The 12,902-nt window shown below is 40.0% G+C and overlaps 1 protein-coding gene across 1 annotated transcript in view; it reads left to right on the top strand.

The window, feature by feature from the left end:
• lrrc17 (leucine rich repeat containing 17) overlaps window positions 1-12,902 on the top strand; it is a 58,312-nt gene that overhangs the window by 26,895 nt on the left and 18,515 nt on the right. The window contains exons 2-3 of the mRNA XM_061914297.1: window positions 907-1,208; window positions 4,247-4,721. Of these exons, the coding sequence (XP_061770281.1) occupies window positions 957-1,208; window positions 4,247-4,721 (727 nt within the window). The 5' untranslated portion in view covers window positions 907-956. The remainder of the gene's footprint in view (window positions 1-906; window positions 1,209-4,246; window positions 4,722-12,902) is intronic.

The following is a 12,902-nucleotide window of genomic DNA, read 5'->3' as shown; positions in this document are numbered from 1 at the left end:
AAATCTAGAAAATCTTTAGAATAAAATTCAAATCTTATTTCAAAGTCTTTTGAATTTCTTTTAAAAATGTTGTTCTGGAAAACCTAGAAGAAATAATGATTTGTCTTTGTTGGAAATATAGCTTGGTCCAATTTGTTATATATTCTAACAAAGTGCAGATTGTATTTTAACCTATCAAAATTCTAAAATTAATCTTAATCAGGAAAAAATACTAATATTGTGCTCGATTGGTAGAGTGGCCGTGCCAGCAACTTGAGGGTTGCAGGTTCGATTCCCGCTTCCTAGTCACTGCCGTTGTGTCCTTGGGCAAGACACTTTACCCACCTGCTCCCAGTGCCACCCACACTGGTTAAAATGTAACTTAGATATTGGGTTTCACTATGTAAAGCGCTTTGAGTCACTAGAGAAAAGCGCTATATAAATATAATTCGCTTCGCTTCGCTAATAATGTTCCATAAATTATTTTTGTATTTTTTCAAAAAGATTCGAATTAGCTAGTTTTTCTCTTCTTTTTTAGGGTTGAATTTTGAATTTTAAAGAGTCGAAATTGCAGATAAACTATGTTTCGCAATTTAATTTTCATTTTTTTCGTGTTTTCTCCTCTTTTAAACCGTTCAATGAAGTGTTTTTTTCATCATTTATTCTCTACAAAAAAACCTTCCGTAAAAGGAAAAAAAATGTATGACGGAATGACAGACAGAAATACCCATTTATATATATATATATATTAAAAGGTACATTGAGCAAATTGGCTATTTCTGGCAATTTATTTAAGTGTGTATCAAACTGGTAGCACTTTGCATTAATCAGTACCCAAGAAGTAGCTCTTGCTTTCAAAAAGGTTGCTGACCCCTGCTTTAGAGTATAACCTTTAGTTTCATTGACTTTTTGCTTCTTCTTTTCCAGCTGTGACAACAATATCCCCCATTCCCTTTCCGACCTGACCGCCATCCAACATGCGTCTCCTCGCCGCCCTGTGCCTCCTTCTTCTCCTCCGGTTCGGCGAGCCTCGCCGGGGAAAGCCCGAGTGGGGCCGTACGCGGGGTAAGGGCAGGGCCGGCGTCGTGAGGCGTCAAACGCAAGAGTGTAAGGAGTACATGGAGGCAGGGGACAAGTACCTGGACTGCCAGGACAGACAGTTGACCACCGTGATGCAAGACTGGCCCAAAGACATCAACCACCTGCTGCTGGCCAGGAATAAAATCCAGGCAAGTACAAGCAGTTCTTCGCCAGATACCGGAGACGTAGCACCTGCTCCGGTCCAGACACAAGACACAGCTTGTCCGTTGCACTTTCATGTCACGAATGTAGATTTCCGGACTCATTTCCGGGCTGTAAGTGATCCCGACCTCTCGATAGGACCCAAAATTCAGCCGCATTGTTGATATCATGAACATCTGCGCAGCATCACAGGGGGCTGGGATCAAAGGAAGATCCGGAACTGCAGCCTAGAACAGCCTTGCCTTGCAATTTAAATCAGGGGTGTAAAAACTCTTTCCCGCTGAGGGTTGCACACTCAAAAAATAAAAGCATGCAGGGGCCATTTTTATATTTTCATTTTCAAAACCAATACAATATACTGGAAATTGTAACCCTTAGGGCAGGGGTTGGCAACCCAAAATGATAAAGGAGCCATATTGGACCAAAAACACAACAACAACAAAATCTATCTGGAGCCGCAAAATATGTAAAGCCTTATATAAGTGTTATATTGAAGGCAACACATGATGTAAGTGTCTATATTAGCCTACTATCAAAATGACTTTAAAAGTCTTATATTAGTGTTATAATGAAGGCAACACATGATGTAAGTGTCTATATTAGCCTACTATCAAAATGACTTTAAAAGTCTTATATAAGTGTTATAATGAAGGCAACACGTGATATAAGTGTCTATATTAGCCTACTATCAAAATGACTTTAAAAGTCTTATATAAGTGTTATAATGAAGGCAACACGTGATGTAAGTGTCTATATTAGCGTACTATCACAATGACTTTAAAAGTCTTATATAAGTGTTATAATGAAGGCAACACATGATGTAAGTGTCTATATTAGCCTACTATCAAAATGACTTTAAAAGTCTTATATAAGTGTTATAATGAAGGCAACACATGATGTAAGTGTCTATATTAGCCTACTATTAAAATGACTTTAAAAGTCTTATATAAGTGTTATAATGAAGGCAACACGTGATGTCAGTGTCTATATTAGCCTACTATCAAAATGACCTTTAAGTCTTATATAAGTGTTATAATGAAGGCACCACATGATGTGTCTATATTAGCCTACTATCAAAATGACCTTTAAGTCTTATATAAGTGTTATAATGAAGGCAACACATGATGTGTCTATATTAGCCTACTATCAAAATGACTTTAAAAGTCTTGTATAAGTGTTATAATTAATGCAACACGTGATGTAAGTGTCTATATTAGCCTACTATCAAAATGACTTTAAAAGTCTTATATAAGTGTTATAATGAAGGCAACACATGATGTAAGTGTCTGTATTAGCCTACTATCAAAATGACTTTAAAAGTCTTATATAAGTGTTATAATGAAGGCAACACATGATGTAAGTGTCTATATTAGCCTACTATTAAAATGACTTTAAAAGTCTTATATAAGTGTTATAATGAAGGCAACACGTGATGTCAGTGTCTATATTAGCCTACTATCAAAATGACCTTTAAATCTTATATAAGTGTTATAATGAAGGCAACACATGATGTAAGTGTCTATATTAGCCTACTATCAAAATGACTTTTAAGTCTTATATAAGTGTTATAATGAAGGCAACACATGAAGTGTCTATATTAGCCTACTATCAAAATGACTTTAAAAGTCTTGTATAAGTGTTATAATTAATGCAACACGTGATGTAAGTGTCTATATTAGCCTACTATCAAAATGACTTTAAAAGTCTTATATAAGTGTTATAAAGAAGGCAACACATGATGTAAGTGTCTATATTAGCCTACTATCAAAATGACTTTAAAAGTCTTTTATAAGTGTTATAATGAAGGCAACACGTGATGTAAATGTCTATATTAGCGTACTATCAAAATGACTTTAAAAGTCTTATAAAAGTGTTACAATGAAGGCAACACATGATGTAAATGTCTTTATTAGCCTACTATCAAAATGACCTTTAAGTCTTATATAACTGTTATAATGAAGGCACCACATGATGTAAGTGTCTATATTAGCCTACTATCAAAATGACTTTTAAGTCTTATATAAGTGTTATAATGAAGGCAACACATGATGTGTCTATATTAGCCTACTATCAAAATGACTTTAAAAGTCTTGTATAAGTGTTATAATGAAGGCAACACATGATGTAAGTGTCTATATTAGCCTACCATCAAAATGACTTTTAAGTCTTATAAAAGTGTTATAATGAAGGCAACACATGATGTAAGTGTCTATATTAGCCTACTATCAAAATTACTTTTAAGTCTTATATAAATGTTAAAGTGAAGGCAACACGTGATGTAAGTGTCTATATTAGCCTACTATCAAAATTACTTTAAAAGTCTGATATAAGTGTTATAATGAAGGCAACACATGATATAAGTGTCCATATTAGCCTACTATCAAAGGCTGACGCACATCTTTGTTGACAAAAATGTATTCTATTTTTTCTTCAACACATTTTCGCAACATTTGAACTCATTAGTAATATGGAGGGTGAGATAACTCCTGGAAATGACTGACTAATAATGGCCAAAGTGTGTGCATCCAAGTTTAGTCATGCAAATATAAATTAAATACTCTGTCTCTGCTCCTCCATTAGGAATGCTGCTGCGTGCACAATTTGTTTTGTTTTTAACCCCTTCTTAACATTGAAAATACACGCAACCCGAACTTAAAATACCGGACATTTGAGGCATTTAAGAAACTCCACCCGGACAGCCCGGCAAAAGAGGACATATCCGGTGAAAAGAGGAGGTATGGTCAGTTTATCGTAGCCCGGTCGCTGCTAGCATGCCGTGTGTTGTGCCTCGGTGTGCATTGTTTACACAACGTGCGGTACCCTACCTAAAATGTCCGTGTGGAAACTCATTCGGTACACCTCCGGAACAAACCGAAACGGTTCAATAGGACTACACGGACCGTTACACCCCTACTATACACTATTGTTTATTTTCAAAGTACTGTATTATTGCCAACTGAACGGGTTGTGGATTTCCTCCGAGCCTCAGGTTTAGGAATAATAATTTTCTAATGCCCTTCTTTAGGTTCTGAGGAACAACATGTTCTCCCAGTTCACCCAGCTAAAGAGCCTGGACCTCCAGCAAAACGACATCTCCATGGTGGAGGAGCAGGCCTTTAGCGGTCTGACCAAACTCAGGACGCTCCTCCTGCAGCACAACAGCTTGAAAACGGCCTCGGAAGAGGTCCTCCTGCCCATGCCCCGCCTCGCCTACCTCCGTCTCTACGACAACCCCTGGAGCTGCCGCTGCCCGATTGACAGCCTGATTAGGACCCTGCAGGTGCCAACCAACCGCAACCTGGGCAATTACGCCAAGTGCGCCGAGCCTTTTTCGCTGAGGGGCCAGAAGCTGAAGAAGCTGAACGTGGACTCGTTATGTGCAGGTGGTAAAGAGGCGGATGGGACTCGACCAAAGCCTCCAATCATCAACAAGCCGGTGGTGACATCCATGTGCCACACCTACATCTTCCCCAAACCTCTGCTGGACTGCAGCAACAAAGGTGAGAATGTCCGACCTAACGGTTTATCATTAAAGCACCAAAATGATTGCCTAGCATGGCCACTGCTGCTGCTCACTACTCCCCTCATCAAGGAGACGGGTCAAACGCAGAGGGTAATGTCACCACACCTTGTGTGTGTATACAAACCCTGTTTCCATATGACTTGGGAAATTGTGTTAGATGTAAATATAAACAGAATACAATGATTTGCAAATCCTTTTCAACCCATATTCAGTTGAATATGCTACAAAGACAACATATTTGATGTTCAAACTCATAAACATATAATAACAAATAATCATTGATTTTAGAATTTCATGGCTCCAACACGTGACAAAGTAGTTGGGAAAGGGCATGTTCACCACTGTGTTACATCACCTTTTCTTTAAGCAACACTCAAACGTTTGGGAACTGAGGAAACTAATTGTTGAAGCTTTGAAAATGGAATTCTTTCCCATTCTTGTTTTTATGTAGAGCTTCAGACGTTCAACAGTAATATTTTACGTCTCATAATGCGCCACACATTTTCCATGGGAGACATGTCTGGACTGCAGGCGGGCCAGGAAAGTACCCACACTCTTTTTTTAAGAAGCCACGCTGTTGTAACACGTGCTGAATTTGGCTTGGCATTGTCTTGCTGAAATAAGCAGGAGCGTCCATGAAAAAGACGGCGCTAAGATGCCAGCATATGTTGCTCCAAAACCTGTATGTACCTTTCAGCATTAATGGTGCCTTCACAGATGTGTAAGTTACCCATGCCTTGGGCACTAATGCACCCCCATACCATCACAGATGCTGGCTTTTGAACTTTGCGTCGATAACAGTCTGGATGGTTTGCTTCCTCTTTGGTCCGGATGACACGATGTCGAATATTTCCCCAAAAAATTTGAAATGTGGACTTGTCAGAACACAGAACACTTTTCCACTTTGCATCAGTCCATCTTAGATGATTTCAGGCCCAGGGAAGCCGGCGGCGCTTCTGGATGTTGTTGATAAATGGCTTTCGCTTTGCAGAGTAGAGCTTTAACTTGCACTTACAGATGTAGCGACAAACTGTATTTAGTGACAGTGGTTTTCTGAAGTGTTCCTGAGCCCATGTGGTGATATTCTTTAGAGATTGATGTCGGTTTTTGATACGGTGCCGTCTGAGGGATGGAAGGTCACTGTCATTCAGTGTTGGTTTCCGGCCATGCCGCTTACGTGGAGTGATTTCTCCAGATTCTCTGAACCTTTTGATGATATTATGGAGCGTAGATGTTGAAATCCCTAAATTTCTTGCAATTGCACTTTGAGAAAGGTTGTTCTTAAACTGTTTGACTATTTGCTCACGCAGTTGTGGACAAAGGGGTGTACCTCGCCCCATCCTTTCTTGTGAAAGACTGAGCATTTTTTGGGAAGCTGTTTTTATAGCCAATCACGGCACCCACCTGTTCCCAATTAGCCTGCACACCTGTGGGATGTTCCAAATAAGTGTTTGATGAGCATTCCTCAACTTTATCAGTATTTATTGCCACCTTTCCCAACTTCTATGTCACGTGTTGCTGGCATCAAATTCTAAAGTTAATGATTATTTACAAACAAAAAATGTTTATGAGTTTGAACATCAAATATGTTGTCTTTGTAGCATATTCAACTGAATATGGCTTGAAAAGGATTTGCAAATCATTGTATTCTGTTTATATTTACATCTAACACAATTTCCCAACTCATGTGGAAACGGGGTTTGTACTTATACCTTTAACTCAGCTTGCTAAACTGAAGGACTAATACACACAAACAGACCACAGTGTCCGTGTTGTTTTTTTGTTGTTTTTTAAAAAAAAAAGAGGAAGTAGTAAATCTGTCTTTGATTTTAAAACCCCGGCGTATGAGAAGAAAGCCATAAAGATGGACACAGGCCAAAATTTGTGAAGAAAAATGAGGTGAATCACAGAAAAAGAAGTGTGTCCAATTGATCAACATCTGGCTCTATAACGTGTGTCTTCAATTCTGTAAGATCCGAGGAAGGTTCCTGTGTTGCCAGTCCAAAAAACGACTCGACAATTTCTGAATTGGGGGGCAAGACTGAACAGATAGTCTGTTTTTGCGAGCCAGATTTCGACCCCCGAAAAAACATCTTCGTTCTTCACTGAACATCGACTCACAATGCACACATCTGTGTCAGGCACATTTGAAAGACATATTTAGCATATTTTCCGAGTATTTCTACAGAGGGACTGGTGAATGGAGTCTTTATCTGACTCGCTCGCTGCCCATTTAGTGGGCAATAAAAAAACTAAAAAAAAATCTTCAAAAGCCGTTGTGACATGATCAATACTATCATCTCAATTTTAAATCAATTCGAAATGTTCAACAAAAAAAAAAATACAACAACAACAAAACAAAAACAAAACATAAAAAATATATATATATACATACATATATACAGTACAGTACTGGGTTTGCATTATTTTCATGACTATTTACATTGTAGATTGTCACTGAAGGCATCAAACTATGAATGAACACATGTGGAGTTATGTACGTAACATAAAAAAAAGGTGAAATAACTGAAAACATGTTTTATATTCTAGAGCCTTCAAAATAGCCACCCTTTGCTCTGATTACTGCTTTGCACACTCTTGGCATTCTCTCCATGAGCTTCAAGCACACCTATGAAGTGAAAACCATATCAGGCGACTACCTCTGGAAGCTCATCGAACGCTTGGTGAAACAACCTTCTACTATATATATATATATATATATATATATATATATATATATATATATATATATATATATATATATATATATATATATATATATATATATACATATACATATATATATATATATATATATATATATATATATATATATATATATATATATATATGTATGTATATGTATATATATATATATATTTTTTTTAATACTTGACTTTCAGTGAATTCTGGCTATACATATATATATATATATATATATATATATATATATATATATATATGTATATTTTATTTTTGTTTTTTTATTATATATATATATATATATATATATATATATGAGAAATACTTGAATTTCAGTGTTCATTTGTTTACATATATACCATGTTTCCTTGAATCGCCGCCGGGGCACTAATTAATTTAAAACCTCTTCTCAATCCTGCGCTTACCAAAGGCATGCGGTAAAAGTAAGCATGTGCTAATTATTTTAAAACCTCTTCTCACTCCGGCACTTACCAAAGGCATGGAGTAAAAATTTCAGTGTGATGTAATCTTGGACCTTAAATCCTATTGAATAGCTCTTAATCTTCTTCCCTTTATGCGATTTCAAATTACTGGTATTGAAATCAGCCTCCTCCATTTTGAAAATGATGACAGGGGAAGTGTCACTCGTGACGTCACAAGTTTAACCAGGCGGTAACACTAAGCATGCACTAATTATTTTGCGAAGCGAGTTTGACCCGGCAGTAATTCAAGGCAGGCGCATACTATATGCCCTGCGGCAATTCAAGGAAATACGGTACACACACATAACACTCATTTATTCATTGTTAAGGGTTGAATCGTCCATCCTTGTTCTATTCTCTGTCACTATTTGTCTAACCATGCTGAACACCCTCTCTGATGATGCTTTCATCAAATGCACTAGAGTCTGGAATCTTTCATTTTCGTCTCCTTGTTGTGTGCGCAGTTGTGCACTGCACTCTCTAAAAGCCATAGATGTTATTGTCACATATGCATGTACAGTAAATGGCAGTATTATCGTGTTTAAGAGTGTCACAACATTGCTGTTTACGGCAGACAAACTGCTTTGCGGTAGACGAAAACCTGACTGCTGTTGTTGTGTGTTGTTGCTGCGCTGGGAGGACGTTAATGAAACTGCCTAACAATAAATCCATATAAGAAACCAAGAACTCGCCCTCGATCATTCTACAGTTATAACGTCATTGGGCAGACACGCTGTTTTTATTGTGGGAAAGCGGACGTGAAAACAGGCTGTCATCACTCAGTTCTGCATGGTGCTGGAGGGGGTGTGGCCTCCAGCTCCGCCTGAATTTCGTGAGATTTTCGGGAGAAAATGTGGTTTTCGGGAGAGGCGCTGAATTTCGGGAGTCTCCTGGAAAATCCGGGAGGGTTGGCAAGTATGACTCCAACCAGCAGCACCGGTCCAAATAAAGAGAATGGCGAGCATGCCAGCCAAGCCTGCAGGACAAATTTGGACCATGGTCTCCTTTCACACAAGACCAAAGAGAAATTAGGTTAAAATTTTTTTTTTCCCCCCCAATCTCCATGTCCTCGTTTCTCCTCCCTTGTGTCCTACTGGGGCCGCCCTTGTGGTTTGAGGGCTGCTTCTCTGAGGTGAACCACAGTGCATTTCCAGGCTCCACGTCAGTCCGAGTACAGATCAGACCGGGACTCTGTCAGGGGAGCTGAAGATGAACCCTGAGTCACACTCGTAAAATATTTTACAGTAAAGCAAAGTTAAGTCAGAGCATTTTTTTTTTTTGCAAAGGAACACTAGTATCAGACAAAATGTCAAACTGAACACGATTTTGTAGAAGCAGCAGGTTGTTCCGTTGGAGAACTTGCTGTTTTGATTCCTCAGGCTTGGGGTTTCCTTAAGAACTGCCCTGTCCTGCCCTGGGAACTTTTAGTGACTTAGCAGCATCGATACAGAAATGATTGCCGCTGTTGTGCGACCATAAAACCTTGATTGAGCTAAAAACTTTTGTGCAAAAGTGTCTGTGGAGAAGAGCAGCCGGCGAACGCCAGAGCCCGGCCCAAGATGGCGGCGAGGAGGCAGGGACGGTGACCGGGCAGAGAGGCGGGGCTTGCCGGGAGCGACACTACAAGCGAGATCAGGTGCGTGGATCGCGCACCTGATGTATCTCCTCTCGAGGTATAAAAGGGGAGAAGGAGGAGAGAATGGGGGAAGGAGTTGGAGAGCCTGCAGCAGAGCATGGAGAGCGGAAGCGACACAGAGCAGACGACGACGACTGAAAAGCGACCGAACAGCGAGCAGTGGAGGAAGGAGCTGAAAAGCGACCCGACCAGCAGACAAGCTTGATTGAAAAATAAAGCAAATCAAACCTGCACACGCAATGTCCTTCCTTGGTGGTCCATGGAACCCGCACGACAGTGAGAGTCTGTCACAGTGTCTTACTTGGAATTATAAATTTAGTAACAACTCCTCATAGACTTGGATGTTAGGCTGCTTTTCCACTGGGGAGTAGGATTTATGTTCTTGGGCTTCCTGACAGACTCTGGCCTGGCCTGAATAACACAAGTTGTTATTTTGCATCTAAATATGCCAGACAGTGTCCGTTTTCATCTGTAAATAGGCTTTGCGGGCATGCGGACGCACGAGGAAATGATGGATCATAGCACGGTGCAGCAACAACAAACCACCCGTGTGCGTCTTCCTATCCAGACATGGCCATGCTTAGTGGCACCTTGCCACCATGATAACAGCCTACAACATCTGTGTTGTGGCTATTAAGCTCGCAACATCTGCACTGTAAAAAAAAAAAGGCATTCTTCTCAGTAAATTACACAGCCCTTGCGGCAGGAAACAGGGAGAGATACACGTGCAGGCACAGGCTACTCTCTGTAAAATCACATTTTTGGCCTGGCATTGTCTTGCTGAAATAAGCAGGGGCGTCCAAGATAACATTGCTTGGATGGCAACATATGTTGCTCTAACACCTGTATGTGCATTTCAGCATTAATGGTGCCTTCACAGATGTGTAAGTTACCCATGCCTTGGGCACTAATGCACCCCCATACCATCACACATGCTGGCTTTCGCACTTTGCGCCTATAACAATCCGGATGGTTCTTTTCCTCTTTATTCCGGAGGAGACGACGTCCACTAGAGATGCGTGGATAGGCAATTATATCATCCGCAATCGCATCACTAAAGTCGTCATCCACCCGCCGTCCACCCGAACCATCATTTTATCAATACCGCAACCGCCCGCCACCCGCCCGTTGTTATATATATCAGGGGTCGGCAGCTTTTACAACTCGTAGATCTAATTGGACCCGTTTCACAGAGCATAGAAGATAATGGGAGCCGCAATCATTCTCGCGACACTTTGCTGGTGTTTATTTAGATAACGAGATGTAGGGCGTGCTGTGAAGCCATTGCCTTTGACACCTTCAACAACATGTACAAGCTGTTTGCCAGTCCAGCAACATGTTGTGTGCAGCTTCCGCAGAAACATGTACAAGATTGAAAGGCAATACTGGGTGACACAGAGTACACTGACGGTTGTGATATAAACAATTTTAACACTCTTACTAATATGCGCCACGCTGTGAAGCCACACCAAACAAGAATGACAAACACATTTCGGGAGAACATCCTCACAGTAACACAACAAACGCAACACGACAAATACCCAGAATCCTTTGCATCCATGAGTATTCTTGACTATATTATACACCCCGCTAGCACCAAACTCCGCCCACCTTACCAACGCATGGGGCTCGCGGTTTGGTGCTAGCGGGGTGTATAATAGTATAATACTCTGTGGTACCTCTGGAGACATTCGTGGTTCTACAGGTCTGCATTCCTTTAAAATGTGGTACCTCTGAAGCAGGCGATAGTTTATTCTTCTTTTACCAAAAGTCAGTGGACTGGAGGCTGGTGTTTTATAAGATAAGCTGAGAGCCTCCAATTATAACATGTTTGAACATAAACAGAGACTCTGGCTCTCAACGAAGGCAGACACACTTTCCTCCCTCTCACTTATCTTTGCTTCTTTGCCTTGTCCTGTCTTACGTTTTTAAAAGCCTTTTTTGCACTATTCTCTGACATAAATTGGCAAAAAGCTTAGGTTCAAGGGAACCTGCCTGTCCTGAGGGGACATTTGCTGCCGGATACATGAGGGACTCTTGGGATAAGTTGAGAGGCATGTGTCTGGTGGTTCTTTCTGCCCGAGACATTGAAGATGCCTCTGTATTTGGAACTGTGATAAAAGGGTCATCTGCTGATTGGATTGAGAGTTGCTCTAGTTCAGGGGTGTCCAAACTTTTTCCACTGAGGGCCGCACACTGAAAATTCAAAGCAAGCCGGGGCCATTTTGATATTTTTTCTTTTAAAAAAACAATACAACATATCAGGGGTAGGGAACCTATGGCTCTTTTGATGACTGCATCTGGCTCTCGGATGAATCTGAGCTGACATTGCTTAACACGATAAGTAATTAATAATTCCACTTGTAATCACAGTGTTAAATAATGTTCAAAATATAAAACATTCTCATGCATTTTTAATCCATCCATCCGTTTTCTACCGCACCTGTTTAAGAAGTTGCGTTAATGGTAGGAAGTTATTTATTAACTATTGGTTCGTGTGGGGCTTGCCCTCCTGGGGGTTCTTCAGACCCCCAAGCACCAACATGAGAGCCTGTTTCAGGGTTACAATATTGTTTTATTTTTCAATAAGTCTCTCAGTTGCTTACCAGCAATTGTCTTTTTCTCTTTCGTCCTCGCTTGTGCTTTGGCTCCAGCTCCAACCCCGTCTCTCCTCCTGGCTGCTGCTTATAACCGAGCAGCAGGTGATTAGAAAACAAGTCCCAGATGGGCCATCTACGCACCTGTCGCTGATTTTGAGGCTGATCCTGGCAACACCCCGCTTCGCTGCAGGCCCGCAGGCCACGCCCCCATCCACAGTTAGCTTCTGAATAACAATGTTATTACAAAAAATATTACACGGCTCTGACAGAAATACATTTTAAAATATTTGGCTTTTTGGCTCTCTCAGCCAAAAAGGTTCCCGACCCCTGCAACATATGTATAACAAATATACAGGCTTGATCCCCGGGACCCCAAAGGGTCAAAAAAATAAATAAAAAATGTGTCATTATTCAGTATTATTATTTTTATTATTGTTCACGTTTTAAATCTCTAGATCAACATTAGGTCTATCTGTCAATATAATGATTTTGAAGATTTAAGTGGTATGCTATTTTTGTCACAAAAAAACAGTTTTTTTAATGGAAAAATCACATATGCAATATTTTCATCCAATAATTTTTTTAAGTGGAATATTTGAGATTATATAACAATTGGAGCATCAAAAAGGTCAATAACTCATAACACCATTGATTTTTATTAAGTATTATTTTTTGAGCAATGACACTTAAAAACAAATCACATAAAAATAATGTGGGATCCAAAAGGGTCCTACTCA

The sequence above is a fragment of the Nerophis ophidion genome, linkage group LG10, assembly GCF_033978795.1.
Source record: "Nerophis ophidion isolate RoL-2023_Sa linkage group LG10, RoL_Noph_v1.0, whole genome shotgun sequence".
Classification (NCBI taxonomy): Eukaryota; Metazoa; Chordata; class Actinopteri; order Syngnathiformes; family Syngnathidae; genus Nerophis; species Nerophis ophidion.
This window is presented reverse-complemented; position numbering and strand designations above follow the sequence as displayed.